General features: G+C 28.2%; 1 protein-coding gene across 3 annotated transcripts in view; it reads right to left on the bottom strand.

Moving 5' to 3' along the window:
* Window positions 1-27,737, bottom strand: part of LOC123296987 (putative uncharacterized protein DDB_G0282133) — a 92,070-nt gene that overhangs the window by 20,101 nt on the left and 44,232 nt on the right. For all 3 annotated transcript variants that reach the window (XM_044878728.1, XR_006535209.1, XR_006535210.1), the window contains exon 2: window positions 1,181-1,468. In XM_044878728.1, the coding sequence (XP_044734663.1) occupies window positions 1,181-1,468 (288 nt within the window). The remainder of the gene's footprint in view (window positions 1-1,180; window positions 1,469-27,737) is intronic.

The following is a 27,737-nucleotide window of genomic DNA, read 5'->3' as shown; positions in this document are numbered from 1 at the left end:
TTTGTTTTTTCTTTTCACCGTATAGAGGTAAAAAATTAATACTGTAATAAAAATTATTCTCTTGTAATATTTTTATTATAAATTTATGTCATATTTTAAAATAATAATAAAAAATTATTTTTAATAAAAAGAATTTATTCACATATTTTTCAATATTAGGTATACTTTTTCATATTGATTATGAGAATAAAAATTAAATAATATTATAAAAAAATTAATTATTATTTAATGGAAATATGAAATAACTTGATTACATGACAGATTAAGGAAACTTTAATTTATAGAATTTTTCTCATATGGATTAAAAATATAGGAAGTTATTTTTATGAAGGTATTGACAATTTAGAAAGTACTTTTATGTCACTTTTATTAATTCATTTTTCAATATGCATCGGACGAGTAATTTCTGAGAAATCGTTTGATAATATTATACAAATATTATACAAAAAACTACTTCTGGAATCGATTTTAGGTCGACATATCGGAAAGTATTGAGTCAACCGTCAAATAAACCCACTTTTGTGTTTGCCAAAATTCCTAATAAAAATTGTTAGTCAAATTTAAAAATTTTTTAAATTATTAAAAAAAAAATTACAAAAGTTTCAGAATTTGGTAGAAATTTTGAGTTCCTTTGTCAATTGGACGAGTATTTCTTGAGATGTCGTTTGAAATTCCATAAAAACACTGGTTTTTTGGATCGATACAGAAATGGATTTTTAGAAATTTTATTAGGGATAAGGAATAAGGTTGGGATAATAATAATAACAAAAAGAGAGATACCGCAAATGGGTTTCTAGTGTCTATACCAAGAACCGTTGTGCCCTCTTTGAGAACGACCTATCACCCAATGACGAGACATCTTTGGGTTAGAAGAGCTATTCAAATCGGAAGAAGCTATAGGATTCTGCCGAGGCCAGATGCCGCGTAGAAAGCCCACAGCTTCTCCGTCGGCATTTCTCCCAGGATTGATGAATTCAAGGTTTCGGACCCGAACTAAATCTAGCGCCCTGCAGATTTCTGCAGGTGCAAATAACATGTATGAAGGTTTTACCATTCTCCATACAGGCTCTACTAGTGAAGGTTTAAGGTACAGAAAATGTGTCATTTTGTCAAAAAATTTACGATTATTGTCCATTCATCTAGTATAACAAAATTAAAAGAAAATGAATGAAAAACTCACCTGTAAATTTTCAAAATCTGGATTTATTGTTCGTGTTGTATCGTCGCCATCATTATTACTAATTAGTTGACTTAAATTACTACCTAGCACCGTTGATGTTCCCGTTGACGAAGATGTGGATGATGTAACATTTGACGATGACCATCTAGATGAACTACTTGTTATGGTTTGGGTACGAATTACTTGTAATGAACCACCAGGTGTTTGCGTCTGAAATACTTCCAACTGTTTACGGTGCCGTTGTTGGATATTACCATCTGCAGCTGATTTGTCACGTGAATCTATTATCTGAAAATAATAAAGAAACAGAGATTTAAAAAACGCGATAAGAATAAATTATTTTTGTATATAAATTGTAAGTTGCAGATAATTAAGATTTACTTAGAGGTAATAGGACATGGTTATTGAAGTCAAGTTTTTCAAGTTTGTTTGTTAACAAGACATGTCAAAAATTTAAACAATCAATGATTTAAGGCAATTCCACCATACTTTTTACTTTGTTTTGTTTTGCCGAGCTAAGCTATTTTGTTTTACCGATATAAGTAATATTTCGGAAGAGAATAGAATTTCTTTATAAGCTATTATTTAACTTGCAATGTTTGATGTTGCTTGGGATAAATTTTTCCACTGAATTTTTCCTCAACCGATTGGGCTGAAATTTTGCATACACGTTTAGTCTGGTTCTTAATGCATTGTTTTTTGTCCAGTAACGTCTTTCTAAATCTACTATGCCGGATTCTAAATCCAGTTATTTTTATGCAATCTCCATGATATGGGTATCAAATCAAAGGTTTGCTGAGAAGAATATAAATAACATATGTAAATGGGATGACAATGCGTTTTTATGGCAGTCATGATCTGATTTTCCCATTACTTCCTCCTTATTTGACACAATTTACTTAATGTTGTAGGGTATAAAATAATAAACTGTACAAAAACATTTTATTTTGAGAATTTGCTGGCTAAAAATTTGACCCCTGTTCGAATATAAAAGAATTCTCGTTGAAAAAATAAATACTACATTTTCATTCTCCCTAAAAATCAACTGTAACGTGTTTCTCAATTTGTTGCTTTTCTATTTCGTTTACGAAATATAAGGGGGAAACGAAAAAAAAGTCATCCTGCTTATCTACTACTCTCCTGGAAATCATCTTGGAGGGAGTTAATTTTTGGAGAGTTGACTATATCATAGTTCATAGCCCTTTTTTTATCTTTCCAAATATTCAACTTAATCATCTATTTTTCTATTGTAATAACACTAAATCAAGCGCCAATTACTTTTTAAACTTCCAAAATTTATAAAAATCAAAGGCTATCTATTAAAATTTTTAGGGGAAAAATTTATAAAAATAGGTTTTAAGCAAAATTATTGAAAAATTTCTTCCCTTTTTTATTTCTAGTTTTAAAATATACTTCATTGCTTGCGTTTTTTTGACACTAACATTTTCAAATATAAACTCTCAGTTTCAATTTAACGGTTGAAAATTATACCTCGACAAAAATATATCCCAGTATCAATTCCCGGTTGAGCTAAATATTTATTTTATATTATAAACATAATAAAATATTTTAAAATTATTCCTGGAAAAGACAACATAAAATGGAAAATCATAATAAACAATAGACAAAGATTAACTGCCATCAAATGAAAATAATTACATTTCCACCGGTTCATTAATTCTTAATTTTTAAATTTGAATACTCTTATTATTTTCTATTTTTACATATTCACTCTTAATTTTACAAAAACCAAAAATAAATCGTGCCTCCAAAACGTAAAAATCGAATTAAAACTCGTTTTTTTAACATCGAAAATTGAACTTCTTAAAAGTTTTTGTTATTATATAGTTAAAATTTGATTTACACAATAATATTGTAACTTGTTAAATTTATGCATTTATAATCCAAAATTTTAATTTTTAAAAACGTAATCCTTGGCATATTTATTAATAATACTCTTGACGATAATTAACTCGTCAACACGCTGCTTTACACTTTATCACATTGTAAAAACTACTTATATTACTTATTTATTAAAAGTTAATAAAAATGCATAATTTAAAAACTATCCTTACAATTATGTTCACTTCAAGTAATTCTCATGCATATTTTTTTATTTACATTTGGTGTCAACGAAAGTAAAAATTGCATAAAATTATATTTTTAAAAGTCACATAAAATACACAATTTCACTGTGTATGTCTATACTACATGCAATATTTGTAAAAAGAGTTTGTAAAATATTCAAGGGAGAATAGGGAATATTCATGTATTTTTTTTTATTTTTTTAATTCATTGTTGACATCATTATAACATCGCAAAAAATATAAATACTGTTTAAAAATGCATTAATTAGGTCTAAAAAAATATTTAAAATACAGAATAATTTTGAGATGTTTAAAAGCAGTCTTTTGGCGCTCTCTATTGATGACATATTAATATGTGACCTGTCAATTGGTGACAGTTCATATATAATTTACACTTTAAAAAAATGAATTTACAACACAGAATTTACTCTCGTTATTATTAAATTTTTAATAAAAAGTCGTAGAATAATGTAACTCAATGTAATACCATACAAAATAAAAGTAATTAATATCATACAGTAGGTATTTCAAAAAAATTTGACAAGCTAATACTATGACGTTATGCCGGTTTTAAAATTTGAATTTCCGTTTTAGAAATTTTTTTCTCTCACTGAATTTTCACTTTTATTAATTAATTTTAAGGAATTAAAAAGATATTAATTACTAAAATAATGGTTTAGTTGAAATGTACCGCCATCTCTTTTGCTTCAAAAGCCCCACAGTTTAAATAAACTTTAAGATATTTCTCGGCGACACTGCATTTATTTAACTTTAGTGAAGATTGATTCGTCCCAAGTGATGGTTTCGTTTGAGAGATAGACTTTCTCACACAATGAGTATTTCAGTTTTCTCCTCTCCATGATAAAATCTGAAGAGATTGTTCGCTGCAAACGCTCTGAAGCCTTTTTCTATGAAATGCCTTTTATAAGAATAGGCGAGTAACAGTTAGTCTAAAATATATGAGAAATAAGTACTTGAGAAATTGATAAAGATTATTATAAAAACTTTTAAAGATGGATTTTGCAACAAGTTTTAATTATTATTTATTACGTGCTAAGTGATTATAATTATTATATGTAAGTTTTTTACACTTTTAATTATTAACATTAAAAATTTGTTAATTAAGCAAATAATGTATTTAAAAAAAAATTTACTACTATAGTGAAACTGTGAATATTAATTAATAAAACTCTTTGAATTTAATTTTACACACATTTCAAAACTAAGCCGGTACTGACTTTCTCTCTTGGTCTCTAAACCGACACTGTTTCTCTGTATTTTATCTTTTGCGTATAAAACCCACTTTTTGGCTGGGGCCATTGATGCATCTTTTGGTTGCAAGCTAGTTTGCAATCAATCGGGTCTAGATGTTATTTGGATTGGAAAATTGATGGTAAATAAAATAAAAAATCAAAAAAATTAAAATCTCAACTGCGTTAAATTAAATTTGAAAAAAATAAACAAGTCCATTAGTTAATATTAACGACTTAAACAGTCAGCCGGGACTCATTATTGGGAAAGTCGCTATGTAAACTACTGGACTTGTATCTTTCTTTTCAGACTTTACTTAATGCTTTAATAAACTCATTTAAATACCACGGAAATCATAAATGAATCTTATTTATTTATTGTTCACAAATAAGGGCTGACTGAAAAGCCCTGCTTTAACGTTTAACTGACTGATTGTCATAACTGTTATCTATATGCAATAAACAAGCTGTATAACAATTTGCAGTTTTAAAAATTCATTTTAACACCACGGAAATCATAAATCTTATTTATTATTTGTGTGGAAATAAGAGCTGACTGACCAGCCCTGTTCTAACACCTAACTGACTGACAATCATAACTGTTATTTATATGCAATATACAATCTGTATATCAATTTTCAGCCTTTTCGATAGCATATATCTGACTCCTGTTCTATCGTTCGCTTGACTGACCGCAGTATGTGTGTGTATACAACTACTATAACCAATCCTCAAAGTTTCAGCTTTAGTAAATTCAACGAATTTCTTTTGGTCTGGCTCTTAATCCAAAACTGCCATTAGATTTGCGACTATACTTCAAAAATTTCAAACTTTTCCGTACATAATTTACATACGAAACCTTTCGATAAGTATATATGCACATGATAATATTTTATTTATGTGTATATGGTCGTTATTTATTAATATTGTAAATTTTTTTATATTAAAATCAAATACCAGTATGATAATTTCACCATTTCTTATTTATATATAAAAAAAAAACATCACTTTGAATATATTTAAATTAACTATCATTTATAAATAAATTTATGTAAATATTTACTCCACCATAGAGATAAAACTGTAAAACATGGAGTACAAGAAAGGTGTATTTCAAGTTCTTTATGATAATTAATTTAATATTTATAATATGAAAACCCCTTTCTTTTAATTCATCAATGTCGTTTTTCTTTTGTAGTTATTATATAGATTGTTACTGTGCAAGACGGAAAAACCTGTTGAAAACTTAAGTGAAATAAATTCTTTTTCTTTTGTATCAACAGGGGGGGGGGCATTTAAAAAGTAAGTTAATAAACAAGAGTTTTTTTGGTGGATATCATATCAGACTCTCTTCGGGTTTCTTTAATAGACAATTTAGATCCTAAACGGTAAGAGATAGAATAACAATCTAAATTAGAAAGTTGGTCCTCATAAATAAAACTAATATTTTTCATTTTAATCATTTTTTCGAAAATCGTCAGCTTTTGGAGGAAATGGTACTTAAAAATATGTCATAAATACTCTTACTTTAGAAAAATGTTTAGCCAAAAGTTGTCAAGGGCAAAAGAAGACATTCGCTTGTGTCTATGACTTTGACCTGATTATCGATAAACTTTAAGCGTATTTTATTTCGATTAAATGCAATGCAATAATGATATATTTTTAAGTCACATTTTGTCTGAAAGCTAATGTTTTTCGAAAAAATGTTTGAAACAAAAGTTGTTATTTTTTATGAGGATCAACTTTCTAATTTCTGCTTAGAATCTAAATTGGCTATTAAAGAAACCGAAAGAACTAGGTCTAAATCTAGTCTCCAAATCTCTAATCTCTGCAAATTTTGTTTATTTTTTGATTGGTTAACTACAAAACGAGATATTTAGGTGTACAGATTAAAATGGTCCACCGTGTATATTCCCATTTTTTTTTTTTTTGAAATTATTATTTTCCAAACTTGAAAATTAAGGTAGATGTGAAAAATTTAACTATTTTCCTTTAATTTTCTTATAATTTGAAATTCTATTAGATTTCATTATTTTATTCGATAGCTTTAAGCTCATATATACTTAATGATTAGAACTTGGATAGTGGTTTTTTCTGAATCCTAGCAATTATTCTTTGTATTTTCTCTAATCGTCATTAAGATTATTTCTTTTGTTTGTTTCGCAAACTGGGTCTTGATGCCGTTCATACTATCGACAGATGGTAATAACTGAAATAAAACTATATAATTTAAGGCGAGACAGTTAAATTTATTTTAAATTACTAACCCTCGATTTACCAAGCACTTACAGTTTAATATTGACATAGGTTAATGGCTCTCAAATTTAAGAAAATAAAAATTTAATCGTTAAATTTCGAAATAATCATAAATAAAAATTATCGGGACTGACAAGGAATGTTTGGAATGAATGGAATTTTCAGGCTAGGAACTAGTTAAGATCTGACAAGATAATTACAACTTTATTTGTCTGACCGATTAGCCTGATAGTGATTAGATTATGATAATCGTTCAGAGGACGTCAAGCAGAGAATTATCAAGGCGGATACTTTTTTAAAAGCTAATATGGAGTAATTTGTTTGTTACAATTAATATTAACCATAAGGTGGATTGATTTTATAATAATTAATTAGATATTTGTCATATTATTTTAATTGCACAAGCACTTTTACTTTTTATGAACTATTATGGGAAGTATAATGAAAGTTTTATGCAGGTTTTAAATGCCGTCCGATTTGAATTATACCTTAAATGTACAATTTACTATTTATGTCTATAAATTTGGTGTTATTGCATTATTTTTTTGTAGAATTTTTGTGTTAAAATATGGTGTGAAAACTTCACACACAACTTCTATATATAGGTGTCCTCCAAATACTAAAAAATAAAGACTATCCCATGTTAAAATAGAAATTATAAATTCAACAATTTATTATGATTTTTTTTCTAGAAAAATTAATTTACAGACATTATAGCTTGAGATATATAAAATCAAATTCATGGCCATTTTTTATTTGGAAAAAGATTGCTACGGAATCATCATATTCCTACGAGGTCGTCAATTCATTCTAAAAACAAGTGAAAACAAACAATTGACTGAGTTAATTGTTAAAATACCATGCATAGTCAGAGTTGGATTCTTTATCACATTACACATACAAACATGTGACACATACATAACTGATAATCAAGTATAGTACATATCATGAAGGTTATAAAGAAGGAGAACGATCGCAATAGAAAATTGTCCCCAATATTTTGAAAAAATAAGTGAGGCGCTGGGATCGCTAAGTTGTATCATTAAATGCGGGCTGTTTTGCGCTAATATACTACTTACCGACGACAGCGCGGCCTTTTCAGGGACAGGTGCGCTAATGCTTTAGTACATAGCGATCGTTTTCCTTCTTTATAACCTTCATGGTACATATTATAAAATTTCCGCCTAATTGGCGCCCTCACGGGTAAACAGTGATGTTTACGAAAAAATGTTTCAAACAAAAGTTGTTTAATTTTTGATAAGGAACATTTTTTACATTTAAACTTTTGTTCTATCTCTAACGGTTTACAAGATGGGTTCTACGGATCCAAGACCCAATTGGCCTATGATGCTCATTTACGAACTTGACCTCACTTTTTACGTCCTGAGTACGCTGTAAAAATTTCAGCTCGATGACTTTTTTCGTTTTTGAGTTATCGTGTCCACAGACGGGCGGACGGTCGGACAACCGGAAATGGGCTAATTAGGTGATTTTATGAACACCCAGGACAAAATTTTTTTCCTAGCATCAATATTTTTAATCGTTACAAACTTGGGACTAAACTTAATATACTATGTATATTTCATATATACATGGTATAATAACAAAATCAATTTTTTTATGGTAGATGGATAATATTAGATATCTGACTGTAATTTTCAATTAAAATCAAACTCCAAGGTACCTACTGAACTCTTGGGAAAAATTTACATTTTTCGAAAAACCTCTTATATGAATTCAAAAAATCAATATCTGATAATTTTGTGTTCTAGGCCATGCAGGACTTTTTATCACTACGAATAACTTTTTTTTCATAAATAATAAATAGTTTTTCATATGGTGCTGACTTAATTAGAGCACACTGTATATTGTAAAAGCAAAATGGCATGCCATTGACGAATTTTTTCAATCACTGACCACAACAAATGCAAAACAAACACATTCAGTCACTCATAAATTATTGAATCCAACAATCCATGAATATTTTAAAAATTAAATAATTGTTTGTACACAGTAACAAACAATTCAAATGTAAATATAAAACTATACACTTTATATGAATCTAAAAGGGAAGTATTAAATCAAAACTGATTATTTAATGTCAGTCCTATTATAATTAATTATTCATTTAGATAAAAATAAAGTTTATAGATTTAAAAAAAATATGTATATAAATAAATAAATAAAAATACAAAGTGCAACAATTTAATATATCACATGTATGTATTCTCTGATAAAAAAAAAATTTAATCACTTGGAAAAAAGAATAGAAATTACATTTACTGTTTCAATATATAAAAAATTCCTTAAACTGTTCATTTATCAATTTTATATTTACATTTAACCTAAATCATTACTAATTGGTGGCTTTTAAACGGTAATCGGAAATAATATAACCAGAAAAAAAAGACCTGGGAAAAGACAGACCGAAAAAATAGACCAAAAATTTTATAGACCCGGAACATAGATTATAAAAATGTTTTTCGATCTAATTTTTCCCGGTCTATTTTTCCTGCTCCGATTAAAACGTAATGTAAAATTTTGAAGAGGTATAGTTTGAAAAGTCTTACCGTCATGTATCCTGGATCAAACAACATACTCTACCACTGATACATGATAATAGGTAGGCATCAAATTTTACAATAATATATAGTAAAACTTGTAGAGTTTTTAATGTTTTAATCACCTATTAATTTAATCACCTGTTATTATATAATTGAATTCCCCGTTAAGATTACGATGAGGAGCCATAGATGAGACTAATCCTAAGTAGGATGTTTAACATGCAAATTATGGTATGCGACTTTTCTTTGTTACATAATTGTGGTAAAATTGTTTTAAAATAGTCCAACAAAGCTAAACCTTGAGACAGTTTCAGTTTCCCAGGTTTGAAACTCAACGCTCAAATTGTTCACTTGTTCTACAGAAATAACAATAATCTTGTGTGTGTTTAAATAAAGAGGATGTATGTTAAAGACATCATTGTCCGATACCACCATAGAGATGCATATAAAATACATATAACAGTTTGTTTTGCTAAAAGGAGATGGGAGAACAATCTTTGAATGCTTATATTTTCTTCATTTTTTTAATCAATTTTAATTTCTATATACAGACTTTTAAGGAAAAATTATGGCCAATTTAATCGTTCTAATGGAGCAAACAATAGACATCATTGTGCAAAAGTTCGAGAAAACTGTGTTGAGGGGTTTTCTTAAGAGTTGCGTGTATATTAACAAACCTGCAACGTTGGAGTACATAAAAGCTAGCTTGCGAAAGGTCTTAAAAAAACATCTCGAACGAATACTGCAGAAAATTGAGAGATTGGAAGTTGGCTGACATAATTTTTCACATAAAATGGAGTATACTAAATATTCGATTAATAAAAATATTTATTATATTTTGTATGTTACGAGGTTAATGCATTCGTTATGATAGTTGAGCAACCGCGTTATACGAAAAAACGTGAGTCAAATAAAACAATTTTGATATGTATAGATCATAGTTTTATACAATCTAATTTTAAGCTACTTTTAAAAAATCTAAATAAATCGGTTATGTTATTACTTACAAAACAATTATATTAACCACTGAATTGAACATATAATTTAAACACTATTCTTACAAAACACCATACATTTTCATATACAACATGTAAAAACACATAAGTTTTGTACAATTTTAATTAGCATAATTATGATAATAATAATATTATGACATTGAAAAGAATATTTTTTATTTTATTTTAATTTTTATAATTTATAAAACATTTTGTTATATAAAAAATCCTTGTAAAATAAAATTATTATTTTATTTATTTAACAGATATAACTATTTAATCCCTAATATATTATAAATGTGAAAGTAACGATGCTTGTTGGTTTGTTTGTTACGTTTTCACGAAAAAACTACTGAACGGATTTGAATGAAGTTGTAATTAAAAAAATTAAATCCGACATTTTACTGCTACATCTATGATCTTCACTTTGAACCATAAATTAAAGATTTCTGTAAAAATATTAAATAGTAAATGTCAAACAATTCATGGCTATCTTTTCTGATTTTTTTTTCCTGATATACTGTGCATATATTATTTTAGCTCTATAATCCCTGCGAGTGTTATGGAAGGAGGATAGGTGAAATCAAGAAAGGTGGAGGCTATTAAGCACCATCAAATGTGAAATCAAGAGAGGTGGATGCTATTAAGCACCATCAAATTTGACAATATATATTTTTTTAAATTTGTGCCCCCACTACCGTGCCCATACATCCTTAATTAGTCGGGCACAACGTTTTTTTTTTCAATAATTTATTAAGATTTTTACTTTAATTCAATTAATTTCCACTGACTAGTTTTGGAGAAATTTATGAAAACATATCATACATCTACCGTTTTCCCATATAAGACTTATGTTAAATATGTCTATTTTTAAGTCATTTAGTTATTTAAATAATCGGACAATACCCCCCCCCCCCCTAAAATTTTTACAATTTATTTAGACTTAGTCCAACTTCATATAAAAAAATCAAGCCTTTTATCCAAAATTGCCCCAGCGCTCGTACATCCTTAAAGTGCTTTACTAATTTAAATATTGAATTAACTAATTAATAACATTTGAATTATTTGAATCGTATGAAAACTTCGATAGAATGCTAAATAGAAATATCATTACCATATTTGACATAAAAATTTAATTATTAATTATTTTATTTCAATATATTATTCTTGTAAATTATTATTACTAATATATTTACACGGTGATTCATTTTTTTAATATTTTTAATTTAAATATCAGGTATATTATTAGTATTTAATATGACACTAGAATATTAAACAAAACAAAAAAATACCACCTACTTATTAGCCGTCAATCGATTAAACATTTCAAAGTATATTTGACTGTTTTGGGATTGTTTATTAGTTTCGTTTCTTTATTAAAATTTATGTGAGAATTTAATAATTAATTTAATGTATTTTTCAAATTTAATACTTCGAAAACAATTTTTTAAGATGTTACCCTGGCAAATATAAAAATATGAAATAAAAATGAAAAATAGTGGGCCCAAAAAAAAATCTACCAGGAAATATCTAATTTTATATTTGTTTAGTTTATATTTGAAAACCAAGGCAGATATCGAAAAATTTTATTCTTATTTTTCGTCTCAATTCATGAAGTTAAAACAAAATTCATCATCAAGGTTGAAAGTAAAGTACAAATAATTTCAACCAAAAGTCTAAACTTGACTTGGCGCTCGTACTAGGAATAAAATCTTAAATTCTTGTTGATTTTATTTTATTTGTAATTTGAGTGTTGGATTTTTATTCATGAGAATCAAGTTACAATTTAGATTTTTCCCAAAAACATCGTTTTTGCTGCAATTAATTGACAATTTATAATTAGCCCAAATTCAGAACTATAGCCTGTAGGTCAGCTTTCGTGGTGAATACCAAATCAAAGTAATTTTGAATTATCGAAGAATTTTTGTTCGTATTTTGTTTGGTTGTCTTCTTGAGGTAATGACCTCTAGAGTCTAGACTTTGGTAACTAATCAAATCTGATAAGCCAATTGCCAAAAAAGTAATTAAATACATAAATCATTTATAAAAATCGTAAAAATATCCACATTTAAACAAATCAAGAAAAAAAGGTAGGAAGGTTGATTAATTACTCAGATTACCATCATCTTGAATCTTGACGTTGACGTAAATATTTTTTTGTTGTTTTCACATAACGCAATAATAAATTAACAAAACTTCACTAATTAGTGGGTAGTTTTGCATTTATTTTTTGTAAAATTTATTTGATTTTATTTCATTTTGCAATTTTATTGTTGCTAAAACTATGTAATCGTAAATCAAATCTTACCAAATTCCAAGTAATCAGTGAGTCTTAATAAATTTAGTTATGTAGGTACTCAGTCGATTAATTAAATACAAAAGGTAAACACTCTTTAGACTTCTAAATATATCTTCTAGAATTATTTTGGATTTTTTATTTAAATTGTCCAAAATTTGATATATAATTAATTTTCACTCTTTAGATATCGAAATATATCTTCTAGAATTATTTTGGATTTTTTTATTTAAATTGACCAAAATTTGATATGTAATTAATTTTAGAATTTTACTGAAATTTAGTCCATAAAAACAGTTTTCAATTTTTGGATCGTGTTGAATTTTCAATGAAAAGTGTAGGAACTGTGAAATACTAAAAAAAGTTTGACTTCAAATTTGAATTAATTATAGATATAATGTCATCAATTTTTACAAAAAGTTGAGCCTATTTTTATAGAATTTTAATATGCAATGCGCGGGGATAATAATGGTACATTTCGGATAGTGGGCATTGGATATTCAATAAAAATATTCTACTATTTAAGAAATTTGTCATTAACATGTATACATGAATGCAAGGCAAAATAATAGCTTGAACCGAAGCAATAAAACAGTATTAAGTAGAATAAAGCGTCAATCACAAGAATTCAATTTATAATAATGGGTGCCGCTCACATTTCAAAAGACGATTCTTTCCCTGCAATTTACTGAGTGTTTGGGAAAATTTTATGCATATTTTAATAGCTGAGTCAAGTAATAGACAGATGATCATAGAGCGAAGTTCAAAATAAGTAAACACTTCTTTAGCAGGGTTAAGCGATTTTATTACAATATTTTTTTAAAAAAGGGGTAGAAATATTAGTTTGGCGGTCACCATGGCTTGGATCTTCACCTCGGAAGCGACATACATACCATGTGACCTATATACCTTATTGTAAACACCGCTTTATTGATCACTGAAGTTTAATGACATTGGGCTGAGTCAGTATTTGGATGGGAGAGCACTTGAGAACATTGTGTGCTGTTGAAAAGTAGTCGATGGATTAACTTGAAATTTGTTGATACAAACTTTGTAGCCATCACAAAAGAATATTTAAAAATATCTGAAAAAAGGGATGAAGTCAAACGTGGTTCTAGACTACTTTTATTTTCTCCCCTAATATAGTTAATTTCAGACAAAGACAGCGAAACCTGACCGAATATATCTATTCGGCTGCTTAATAAAATTGATTTTATCTTAGCTAACTTTAGCTAAGTAGGATTCCATACTTGGTTTGTCAAAATTGGGTAAAATTTGGGAAAGATAGAGCAAAATTATTTTTTTGGATTTTGATGACGTCATGAAGTTAAAAAATTTAATTTTTTTGATAACACAGGCATATTTGATCCGATCTTATTGAAATTTTTTTTAAACCCACTAATTTTGGGTCGAAATTTTCAGCTTTGATGTCAGTTTTTTGCTAGCTATCATTTATGGGCTTAATTTCGGGACCAGGACTCCAAATTCTTGAAATCTATTATAGCTAGGTTAATTTTGACAACAAATTTGAAAAGTATGACCCAAATTTAGTAGGATTCCATACTTGGTTTATCAAAATTGGGTAAAATTTGGGAAAGATAGAGCAAAATTAAATTTTTTGGATTTTGATGACGTCATGAAGTTAAAAAATTCAATTTTTTTGATAACAGAGGCATATTTGATCCGATTTTATTAGAATTTTTTTTGAAACCCACTAATTTTGGCTCGAACTTTTCAGCTTTGACGTCAGTTTTTTGCTAGTTATCATTTATGGGCTTAATTTCGGGACCAGGACTCCAAATTCTTGAAATCTCTTATAGCTAGGTTAATTTTGACCACAAATTTGAAAAGTATGACCCAAATTTAGTAGGATTACATACTTGATTTATTAAAATTGGATTAATTTTGGATGTAATTAACACGAACACTCTGTATAAATACCACAAAAACTGCAAAAAAATTATATATAAAATAACAAAAAAAAAAACGCACCTATAAATATTTATAATTTTTTGCCATAATAAGTAAAAGACGAATCAACATACAACAGAGCCAAGCCAAGAACAGTCATTTATATTTAATTTAATGGTTTGTAGTTAAATGTCACTGTAAAAACCGAAGCGAAGAAAACCAGAGAGAGATACAACGGTGGTAAGTAACAATGCAACAAGAAATAAAAACTTTTTTATTTTTTAAATTACAATTACTGTAATTTGTTTCATCACAACCTTTTTTTTTTCCAACAAAAAAAAAAATCACTTCACACTAACTTCATGGTATCACTAAAGGTAAACTCAAGTAGCTTAAGTTAATATTACTTAAGTAGTTCGATGATGTTGATGATGATGACTGAACAAAATACCATGAATTAAATAAAATAAATAAAAAAAAAATTAAAAAAATAACAATAAACACGATGAAGTTTGAATTAAATTTGCAACAATCTGTAATATTGTCTAAGTATCAAACACGTATAAAGAGTATCAACAAATAAACTTAACTTTAATATATAAGAATGTTATGTTACTTAGAGTTAAAACCAACTTAAACACTAGACGAACTTATACTGAATGGAATATTGTGTCTGTTATAATAATGTAATAGTGTTTTGTTGGGTTGACTGATGGATGGATCAGTCAGTGTTTTGTGTGTTGTGTTTTGTGTTTAGTTTGAATTTCCTTCACATTATTATTATAATAAATAATTATCGTGTACTTAGTTTTTTGTATACAGTGATCTATGTAATTTCATATAAAATTTTTAATAGAACAAGCTTAGAGGATGAGAACATTAGGTAGTTCAACGTCTTAAAGGTCGTCATTGCAATAATCGAAGAGACTCTCCTGCGTATTCTACTTTAGGTGTACTTGAATCGATGAACGATAATCATGTAGGCGACTATTGCAAAGACATCAAAGACTATTGCAAAGTTGAGTAGACAGTTATTGCTTCATCAACATCATCGTGCACGATTATATCGAGTATGTACACAAGTTGGAGAGATCGTAAAAGAAAAGCAGGCTCAAGTGAGTCCTCCTCCTCCAAGAACTGGACAGTGATAGTGAAGATGAAATATCGTTTCTTCCTCTTATTCACTGTGGCAGTTCCTGTAGTAGTTATAATATACTGTCAGGTCTTAGTGTTCAGCATGTCTGCCACTTGGCCAGTGTCCTGTATTAGCCGCAACAATGCGGCTAATAGAGGCCCTTGGAAGTGATAGAAAATTTTAGAAACGTCTACGATTGCACTCTGACCATAGCTAACCTGTTGTACCACAAGTACGTTCCTTCCTCCATCTAAGGGCCTTTTTTAAGTAATCCTCTTTGACCAGCAACTTGCAGTTCGCTAATGGAACTCCCGGATGTCTATTGATGCTTGTGCTCGACTGCCATTTCTAGCAAGCTCCAGGTACCCATACCAGGTTTACATTCATTTGTTCCACCTGCTCGTTTATTGACATTCGGCAGTCCAGTTCTACCTTTGTGGCGTGTTAGACTGAGCAGAAAGATTATAGAGCTTCTTGGCTAGTGGTGAAGATAGTAAAGCCACTGCTCAGGGGTTTAAGTCTCAGCAGAGGATTCCGTCAATCCCTCAGCATCCGTCATTATAATCAGCGAGTTTATTTATTAATAAATATTTCGTTGGTTGGAGAATAACAAAGAAATCGGCAATTTTCCCAACAAATGTTATAATAAAGTTTTAATGAGGAATACAAATTAATGATGTGAGTGGCCTCTGACTTGGACTAATATGCAACATTAATAGAAGAATGAAAAGAGATATCAAAAGAAACATAGAACGTTCTATTTGGCGTAGATCAAATGTTAAAACAAATTTGGATTCGTAGAATTTAGCAAAACAAAACCATGTTTTTTCATTAGAAATAGACAATATTTGAAACATAGAACTGTGTTGTATTTGATTGTTTTAGGTTGTATCAGTTCTTTTTTATTAGGTAAGAAGTGCGAGGAAGCAAAATGAAGAAGTGAGCTTTAAGAAAGCCACTGGTTCTATATTTTTATGGTTTCTTCAAAACTCAATGTATGTAGTAACGTATATTCATGTAAATCATAAGAGTGTTTTGAAAATCATGTAAATTACGACAAATTACCTTTCTTTTTAAATATTGTCTTACTTTAAGATATACACACTGTATAAATATTAAAATAATGTCGTGGATGTTACAATATGTAGTCATTCGTCACTTTTTTATTTGCAAGTACGGAATAATTTTACGTCTTTATGAATATTATTAATAAGTAATATAATTACGTAATTATTAAGTAAATTTTTTATTAATTTTCTTATATCTTACTACAATAAACGGAGTTTTGAAAATTATACAAAATTATCTTTGAAAACAGTTTAAATCTATTTCTTACATGTTTTGAGGACTGCTTTCGATAAAAAATTGTTTAAACGCAAAATATCAACATGAATTGAATTCGTAAATTTACGCTGGTGGAAGTGCCGATAAATTGAAAATCTTACTTTTTATATTATGTACAGTATATAAGTAATTTCTTGATCGACGCTTCCACCATCATAGCAAAACTAATAATTAAGCTATTAACGTCGATACATGTTTTCGTTTGTAAAACAAGGGCGTTACACTAATGCCATCTGTGAACGAAGTTGGTAGGTGTGAGATGTATTGTTCTTCCATTTACCCGAATATCTTTTTATACACAGTCAAACGTAGTCCACGTAGTCAAAAATTACTGGTGTGTCAAGGATAGGTTAGGTTAAGCTATTTTGGCTGTCGTATATTGGCGATTACGCGTCGAATAAAACCAGTCAGGTGTTAATGTCCTAACTGGTTTGCGAGATAATCGAGGCGAAAGAATCCGAACGAAATACACACATACGTACACACACACACACACACACATTCAGAGACATCACATTGAAAAGGTTTGATTCGTATATTGCGGCCTTGAAACCGCGGAAATATGTAAAACTGGAGATTTTCTAAAAATCGGCCCCATTATATTAACTTTCTCTGGGAAGATAATAATAAATTGGTTTAAGACGGTTTTTTTAGTGTTGGAACACTAAAAAGTCTAAAATGATATAATTAATTTAAAAAATCAAATACCTGACTGTGTTAAATAAAATCTGAGAGGACGAAATAAGTTCAGTAGTTTACATCGTCACATTAACAGCCGGGGCCCATAAAATTTAGGTCGACTTAAACTACTGGGCTTGTTTCTTTCTTTTCAGATTTTATTTGACACAGTCGGGTATTTTATTTCTTTAATTATTTATTTTATTGAAATATAAATTATGGATTATCAAATCCTTTGCAAATATTGAAACATAATAGAATCTGGGTGGTCATGGACATTTTAATATTTGTTTATACATTTTTTGAATATTGAATTTTATTCTAGAATTTAATAAGAAAGAATTCTGGGTTGACATTTATTGAAACTAAATATAACTAATTATTCAATCGAATGCTGCTGAAGAGGCAAAAATATAAATAAATTATTGAAATTAAATAAATAGTTTTTTTTTTCTGTAAACAGATTCCAAAATTGAATTCAACCGTGTGTTTCAATTGTAGGTGGGTGCCTGTATGTTTGATGGTATAATATTGTAAATATACTTGACTGCACCCACACAATACTTCATATCGGTCGGTGTAACATGAGACTTTTTTAATTTACATTTTATTTTTTGTTAAAATACATTTTTTTTTTGTTAATAAGTTCAATATCCGTAGTAAATATTATTTTTTTTTTTGTATTTGTATTTGTGTTTTTTTTTTTTTTTTTTTGATATTAATAAATTCTTGTTTAGTATGTAAATTTTGACTTTAGTGTTAAAAAGTTAATGAAAATTTATGAACTTTCATTAAAAAAATGGATGTAATTTTTGCCGAATCGTGAGAAAAAATCATTGGTAAATATACTAGACTAGATTGATACACGCCCGCTTCACTGGGCTTAAAAGTAAAAACCATCGTTTATAACGTAGACCCTCTATTAATAAACACAGTTTTCAATTTTGATAAATGTTAAATAGTCATAATTCATTGAGTATATCAGAATAGTTGACTATGATTTGTTTGACATTTACTATTTTAAATTTTTAGAGAATGTGTTATTCTGATGTATTAGCTATATTGCTGTACAGTTTCATTAAAACCCATTCGCTAGTTTTTGCGTAAAAGCGTAACAGACAAACAAACAAACAAACAAACAAACATCCTTACTTTCACATTTATAATATATAGGGATTAAATTAGTTTTACTTAAAAATAATAATATTTACTTTTGCATATTGAAAAATGAATTCTTCATGAAGGCCGAGATTTTTCGAGGAAAGGGGAAAAAAACACTTTGATGAATATGGTATGGAAGAATTATAAAAAATTATATTCTCTTCATGCCCACATGCTAAAATGTTTATTTGAACTGAATTCTTTATCGCGCGTTAGATCGACACCTTTTTGATAGTTCCTTATCTTGAAACATCAATGAGGCCGTGGTCTTGTGATTACAGTGCTAACTTCTCATACAGACGGTCATCAGGTCGAAATCCATCCATGTCAATAGATTTAGTTTTAAATTTTACTTTGTGAAAAATCTTCTGATTCTGATCGTTGGTAACTTCTGCTTATTAGATGCCTTCTTATATAAATTTTTCCAACAATAAATAATTTACAACGAAAGGGGTATAGTTCCTACCAGGTGTCCCACGATATTTCTCATTCTATCTTAATATAAATGGTTCCAAGATTGTCATATTTGGATTATTAAAATCGGATATTTCTGAAATAATGAGGCAATTAAAAGTATAGTTTAATCTCTTTGAAATGATTAATCGATGAAATAAATCACCAATTTTTTTTAAACCATTTGTAAACAACTAGATGCTAGTAAAACATTTTGTTAATTGCTCATTCTTGAACAATACATAAATTAATTTTTTTGTTTGTATGTACCAAGTCAGTTAGCTAACTTCTGCTACGTATTATATGATTCATAAAACTATTTTTAAAATGAATATGTCATATTCATTTTTAATAATTATAAGATATGGAGATTTATTTTAAAGTATTGAATGTTAAGAAAAATAATATAACTGTATGAAATATTATTATTAATAATACCTATATATATATTGTACAGGAAACGGATATATTATTGTCATTTATTTATTACCAAAGACGTGGCAGGCATTAAGTCATATGCATAAAGTCATTTTTATACCCTATATATGAAATGTAACAAAGTATATTCAGTTTTGTCCCATTTTTGTAACGCCTAAAATTATTGAAGCTACAAACAAAATTTTGGTATAGATAGATATTCATGAAATTCAATTCCGTTTTTCCGTCTGTCCATGAGCATGATAACTTAGAAACGAAAAAAGATATCGAGGTGAAACTTATTCGTATATCGTACTAAAAACATACAAATAGTAAGTTTGAGTTCGAAAATGGGCAACAAACCATAAAAGATAGAACAAAAGTTTAAACATAAAAAATATTTCTTATAAATATATAAATAACCTTTGTTGGCAACATTTTTTCGTAAATACCCTTATTTTCCCATTAGAAACCAAATTAAAGCGATACTGAAATTTCTTAAAATCTATAAAAAATAACGAATTGAAAAGTTATAGGCAGCCGCAAATAGTGAGTGTATTGATTCTAATTATACATACAAAACCCATCTGATATGATTAAGGGGGTAGATACTAAAAAACGCTAAAAATTCTAGAAAAAATTTCGGCAAGGATCTCTGTTTTTAAGAGTTATTTGTGAAAATAATCCAAGCCTTGATATTCAATATTGTCCATATAAGGTATTTCAACAATTCACTCACTCAATTGTTTATTTTCACTTGTCTAATTTGGAACCAATACATTAATTTGTTTAAAAAATAACCTTGAAAAATTCGCCACAATTTCCAATTTCAAAGTTGAATTAAGTAAGCGGGATGAAGATAATTATATGAACTTTATACTTTATTGCCAAAAAAAATTAATTAAAATATTGCGATTCTAGACAAATATGAACTACACCCACAAAAAAAAATTGAACATATGTTTAATAATATATTTTTCTGAAGAAAGTATAAGTGTTCGATTGAACAACCTTGCGGAACTGCCTACAATTTTTTTGACTTTTGCAAAAAAATATTTATTACATATTTACTACACTTTGACTGTTTCGTTTCTCATTCACTTATTTAAATCTATATTTACTTGCAAACAACAAATATAAATACCACAAGTTTTGCAAGAATTAGTAATAAAATTATCACTCATTAAAATTGTTTTTATTGAGCTCTGAAATATGTGATCCTACACTTTCCGGTTCCTAAAAACTGTTCTTGAGATTACGTTTAAAGGTGTGATTTAAAACTAAATATGAATTAAACAAGTGAAAACAAACAATTGACTGAGTTAATTGTTGAAATATATACCATGCATAGTCAGTATTGATTTCTTTATCACATTACACATACAAACATGTGACACATACATAACTGATAATCAAGTATAGTACATATTATAAAATTTCCGCCTAATTGGCGCCCTCACGGGTAGACAGTGATGTTTACGAAAAAATGTTTCAAACAAAAGTTGCTTAATTTTTGATGATGCTCTTTTACGATCTTGACCTTACTTTTTACGTCCTAAGTACGCTGTAAAAATTTCAGCTCCATATCTATTTTCGTTATCGTGTCCACAGACGGACGGACGGACAACCGGAAATGGACCAATTAGGTGATTTAGTGAACACCTATGAGAAAATTTTTTTACTAGTATCATTATTTTTAAGCGTAACAAACTTGGGACTAAACGTCATATACTATGTATATTTCATATATACATGGTATAAAAAGTTGAAATTTGCGCACATCCATTAGGCTTACCACATACGATTCTCGTCGATTTGTCAACTTGTTTCTCTAAACATTTATCAAACATAAAGAAAGTTATCATTGAAAAAAGCATCTTGATATTTTTTATTCTTAGTTTGATGAATGAAGGTATATTTAACTTGTTTAAATTAACATATCTTTTTATAGATATTTATCTTATATGACAATTGTTTTGCATAAAAAATATTTATTAATGAAATCAGTTTTTATTGTCTTTACTATAAAAAGAAAGAAAACTTAAATTAAAACAGGAACATTTGCTTGTTTTTTTAATAACATGACAATTAATTTATGTTTTTACAAATAATATTAAATATTTTCCTGAGAAAAATAACTTTCATTAATATGCCCATATATAAGTCAAAATTTTGAAAGGGAAATTTTAGTTTTTTTTCTTAAAGGAAAGATAATTTATTTTAGTTGAAAACTTATATAAATTCACTTCTAACATCACCACACTTCTTGACTTTATCTACCAATGCTTGTCCCGAATGCATTTCTAACCCAATATTTCATTTTACACTTATAAATTATAATATTAATTAAAACAAGCGAAAACAAACAATTGACTGAGTTAACTGTTGAAATACCATGCAAAGACAGTGTTGATTTCTTTATCACATTACACATACATACATGCCACACATACATATCTGATATTCCCATATAATACATACTATACAATTTACGCCTAAGTTGCGCTTTCACGGGCAAACAGTGATGTTTACTAAAAAATATTTCAGAAAAGAGTTGTTTATTTTTTAATAAGGAACATTTTTTACATTTAAACTTTTATTCTCAAACGGTTTACATGATGGGTCCTACTATGGTCCCAAGACCCAATTGACCTATGTTGCTCATGACTGCGCTTTAAAAATTTCAGCTTAATATCTTGTTTCTTTTTTGAGTTATCGTGTTGACAGACGGACGGACAGACGGACAACCGAAAATGTACTAATTACATGATTTCATGAACACCTATACCTATATTTTTAAGCGTTAAAAACTTTGGACTAAACTTAGTATACCTTGCATATTACATATATGCATGGCATAAACATCATCAATTATGAAAAACATGTCTTACAGGAGAGTTTTCTTAGAGAAAGTGAAAGTCAAAAGACAAGCTAATTTTTGCATCCGCTAAAATCGAAATTTTCATTCATTTATGGTCTTTTTGTATTCCGTATGCGGTATGCCTAGAGTAGAGGGTTCAATTCCCGCCGTCACAACAAAAATTAATTTAAATAATAGTTGTGATGGGCTGGTGTATTGCATGAAGAGGTACACACAGCCTCTCAAAATAATTGAGGAGTTGATAAATGAAATTATCAGCGGAAGGTGGTAAAACACATACATGGTATCACAATGGGCTCTATTGCGCAAATTTGTCCTTCGTGGACAGCCAATATAACCTAACCTAACCTAATGGTCTTTTTATGAATATTAGTGAATATTATAGAAGTTTGATAGGGGTTAAAAAGAAATTTTTATTATCAGTTGGTATATACAGAGTTGATATATCAATTTTAAATTCACCATTACCGATAGATATCAAATGCAAAATATAAATTTTCATATGTTTCCATTTTCAATTCTCTGCATGTTCAGCATTTTTTTTATCCGTGTTTATATAATAAATATTCTTTTTTAATAACTTTCAATCTTTTTAACACCACGATAACGTAATTTATATACTTATTTGCGAAATAAATTGGCAAATTGTTCAATGTGTTTGTAGTTGTATTACCAAAATTGGTAATAAAAGTGCATACACCATTTAATACCATTATTTTTTAAAAATTTAACAGAAATAAAATAAAAATAATTATTAACTTTTTACTTAAAAAAAATAAAGAAAAATATAATGTAAAGAGAATTCTTTAAAAGTGTTTTGTAATAATATTAAATAAATTCAGTTAAGGTAATTCATTCGTGACAATCCTAATTAAAATTATAGTCTGGAGTATATTATCAATGTAGCTAAGCATATTGTTTGTTTAAAAATCAAAATTATGAAGAAGAATTCATGTCTTAAAAATTAATATTCCAGTCTTAATAAAACTAAATGGTTTGAAAACATTTTTTTATAATTAAAAGAATAATATCAACGACAAAATTTCCCGGCAAATATCATTAAAATTTAAAATCAATTTTTTTTTTGTGTGCTAGGCGCGTTTTTCATTCTTGCCTAATTTCAATAGGAAAAGAATTATCCAAAATTTAGCCGTCTTGAAATAATCTTTTTCGTGTATTTGTCGATTCTGTTACTATAATTAATGTTAAAACAAGTGAAAACAAACAATTGACTGAGTTAATTGTTGAAATACCATGTATAGACAGTGTTGATTACTCTGTCACATAACACAAACATACATGTCACACATATATAACTGATAATCCCATATTAATACATAGGTACTATAATACACAGTGTTGATGCGCAATTGTTTGTTTTTTTGACGTCACGTAAATAACAAAAGATGTTCACTTTTAAATACACACACACACGCAACTGATATTCCTATATTAATACATACTATAAAATTTGCACCTAATTAACGCCCTCGTGGGTAAACAGTGATGTTTACAAAAAAATGTTTCAAACAAAAGTTTTTTATTTTTTTATAAGGAACATTTTTTACATTTAAACTTTTGTTCTATCTCTAACGGTTTACAAGATGGGTCCTACGGACCCAAGACCCAATTGACCTATGATGCTCATTTACGAACTTGACTTCACTTTTTACGTCCTGAGTACGCTGTAAAAATTCTTTCAGCTCGATATCTTTTTTCGTTTTTGAGTTATCGTGTCCACAGACGGACGGACGGACGGACGGACAGCCGGAAATGGATTAATTAGGTGATTCTATGAACACCTATACCAAAATTTTTTTCGTAGCATCAATATTTTTAAGCGTTACAAACTTGGGACGAAACTTAATATACTATGTATATTTCATATGTACATGGTATGAAAATCGAAACTGTCTTGGAATTTGTATGTAGTTTGTTTAAATTGTGCACAGTAATTTTTTTTATTCTCATACAGAGATTTAGTATGAAAAAATTCGGCTGTTACAATTAAACGAAACACATAGACATATTTCAAATATCTAAGTTGTTGATTTAAGGTCAATGATTTTAGAAGATATTAAAGAAAAGAAAAAAATGTAATGAAATAAAAATTAATTACCACATCAAAATCTATATTATGTACGGTGTGATCTATACAAGTCAATATTATTTAGGAAAAATCAAATATTAAATTTTTTTCTTCTTAAACATCTTCGAATTGATACGAAACAACCAATTTTGAAGAGAAATTGAAATGAAAAAACTAATTTTTTTTATGTTACTCTACGCTTAGTATCCAAGGTTTAGATTGTACTAGAATCTCCACTTAATACAGAAGTTTGAGTTCAGTTACTTTTTTCGATAAAAATAGAAACAAATATTTCGGAAATACTAACTTCTTTCACAGAAATTATTGTCTTTTGATGATTACAGATTATTTACAACTCTGTCATTAATATTTTCGAAATCGTTTAATCATTTTATAATTCAAAACCAGAAGTTAAAATTAGTTCAAACAAACTATTATTAAATTCAAAACCTAATAATTTATTATTGTTGCATTTCAAAACAATTTGCACGTATATTTTTTTGTAAGCATAGAGTACATTTGGATAAAGAGTCATTAGACTTAGTTTATAAAGTAACTTTCATGATTAAACTTAAAATTAATATTAAACAATTGAAAACAAACAATTGACTGAGTTAAATGTTAAAATACCATGTATAGGAAGTGTTGATTACTCTGTCACAATACACATACATACATGTCACACATATATAACTGAAATAGCCATAACATACATGGTATACAATTCGCGAATAATTTGCGCTCTCACGGGTAAACAGTCATGTTTACGAAAAAATGTTTCAAACAAAAGTTGTTTATTTTTTTATAAGGAACATTTTTTTGTTCTATCTCTAACGGTTTACAAGATGGATCCTACAGACCCAAGACCCAATTGACCAACGATGGACATTTACGAACCTGACTTCACTTTTTACGTCCTCAGCACGCTATAAATTTCAGATTGATATCTCTTTTCGTTTTTGAGTAATCGTGATGACAGACGGACAGACAGACAGCCGGAAATGGACTAATTATATGACTCTATGAACACCTATACAAAAATTTTTTTTCGTAGCATCAATATTTTTAATCGTTACAAACTTGGGACAAAACTTAATATACTATGTATATTTCATATGTACATGGTATAAAATACACTAATTTCAGCTTCCATTATGAGAAATTTTCTCAATATTTTTTATATAATAATTAATACATCATAGCAAATTATAATATTTTATTAAACCGTGTAATATCAATATTTGTAAGTAATTAAATTTCCTCGGATATAACTTATTTTATAAACGACAAGGTTTGTAGTAAAAGTCATCTTTAATGCCAGTAATTCTACCTTTTTAGTCGAAATTTGTTTGTTGCTGCTATAAATATTTATATCGATTATGACATGCATTACTAATTACGTGACATGTTTTAGAAGAAGAGAAACATATTAAATAAATAAATAAACAAATTATATTTATTTTGTATTAAGGTGTCACATAGTAGGTTCACAAATAGACATGAAAATATAGTATGCTATCGGAATAGAAAGCGAGATAGATAGCTTATTTTTATGTCATTATAGCTTACGATTAAATTAGACCTCCGTTTCTTACGTTTCTCGAAAAAACCAAGTGGCGATCCTCCTCATCTTTTAACAAGATTGACAAGTCGTTCTCGAGTATTATAATTGGGACAAAAGTGCAAAAGATACTAGAATTGCTCGTTTAAATATATAAGATGAAAGAAACCGCTCGCATTTTGGTAAAACCTCATGGAATGTGTTTCATAGGTGCCAAATATCATTAGTAAAGCATGAGTTAGTGATGCAAATGTTTCTATTTGTTTATAAAAAATAAATTTTTAATTAAATGAAACGATCAATGTTAAACTTCACTTGAATAATTAGTAAATAGGAAACTTGTATGACGTAAATGTTAAGTGTTTGTCAAATAATAGAAACATATTGTATATGTATAATGTATACGTAATTAAAGTTGCCTATTTATTAATTTTGTAAGTCTTTAGCATTGATCATTTGCACCACTAATTCATGCTTTACTAATGATATTTGATACCTAAGAGACACATTCCATGAGGTTTTAGAAAAATGCGAGGGGTTCCTTTCATTTTACTTTATTTGTAACATCTTTAACTGTACTAGACGTTGCTTCGTTGAATATTTACAGTAAGAGCAATTTCATTTCTATGTGTTAACTTATCATATTACGTAAGTATATACATAAATGGACAAAAATAAACCTAGTAGAATAATTGTAGTAAAAAAAAAAACGAAAATATATATACTTATGTATACATAGATCTCTTTAAAAGTATTCACGTTCTCAATATTATTTAGTCACGATTTACATTACTTAAATATTACTCACTATACTCAGTCAGTCTACTATATAAGTAATTTGTATTGAAAAAATATTATTTAAAAATGAAAAAAAAAAAATTAAATATTAATAAACTAGCAAGTGGTTTTATTATATTTTCAGTGGCTTTAAAAAAAAAGTAATATTCGTGAACTTTAACTCAAAAACTCTTTACAAAAGATGATCAATTTCCTATATTTGCTACTCTGTAAAATGCTGTGAATACTTTTGCTTGATTCAAACGTCATATACAGTAGAACCTCGATAACTTAAACCTCGGTAACATAAAAACCTCTGTTACTTCAAAAAATACTATGTTCCCTTCCCATCAGAGCCCAAAACCTCTATAACTTAAAATACGCAACCTCTATAACTTAAATAAATAATCTCTGTATAGGCCCTCAGTAACTACATAGAAACATGTACATACCTCTATATTAACCTTTACCTAACATAGACCCTTGATAACTTAAAACCTCTATAACTTAAAATATTTTGTGTTTCCCTTGGACTTTAACTTATCGAGGTTCTACTGTATTAGTTTTTAACTTCCAATTTACGATATGAAGCTTAGGATATGAAGTTTAACTAAAGCTAAAATTGTTCGCTTGTTCAACAGAAATAACAATGATGTCAGAACTGTGTATAGACTTTTACGAGAAGATTATGGGCCGTTTAAT

Source organism: Chrysoperla carnea, chromosome 3 (assembly GCF_905475395.1).
Source record: "Chrysoperla carnea chromosome 3, inChrCarn1.1, whole genome shotgun sequence".
In the NCBI taxonomy this organism is placed as follows: domain Eukaryota; kingdom Metazoa; phylum Arthropoda; class Insecta; order Neuroptera; family Chrysopidae; genus Chrysoperla; species Chrysoperla carnea.
The sequence above is the reverse complement of the archived record's forward strand: the minus strand, read 5'-3'. Positions and strand labels throughout refer to the sequence as shown.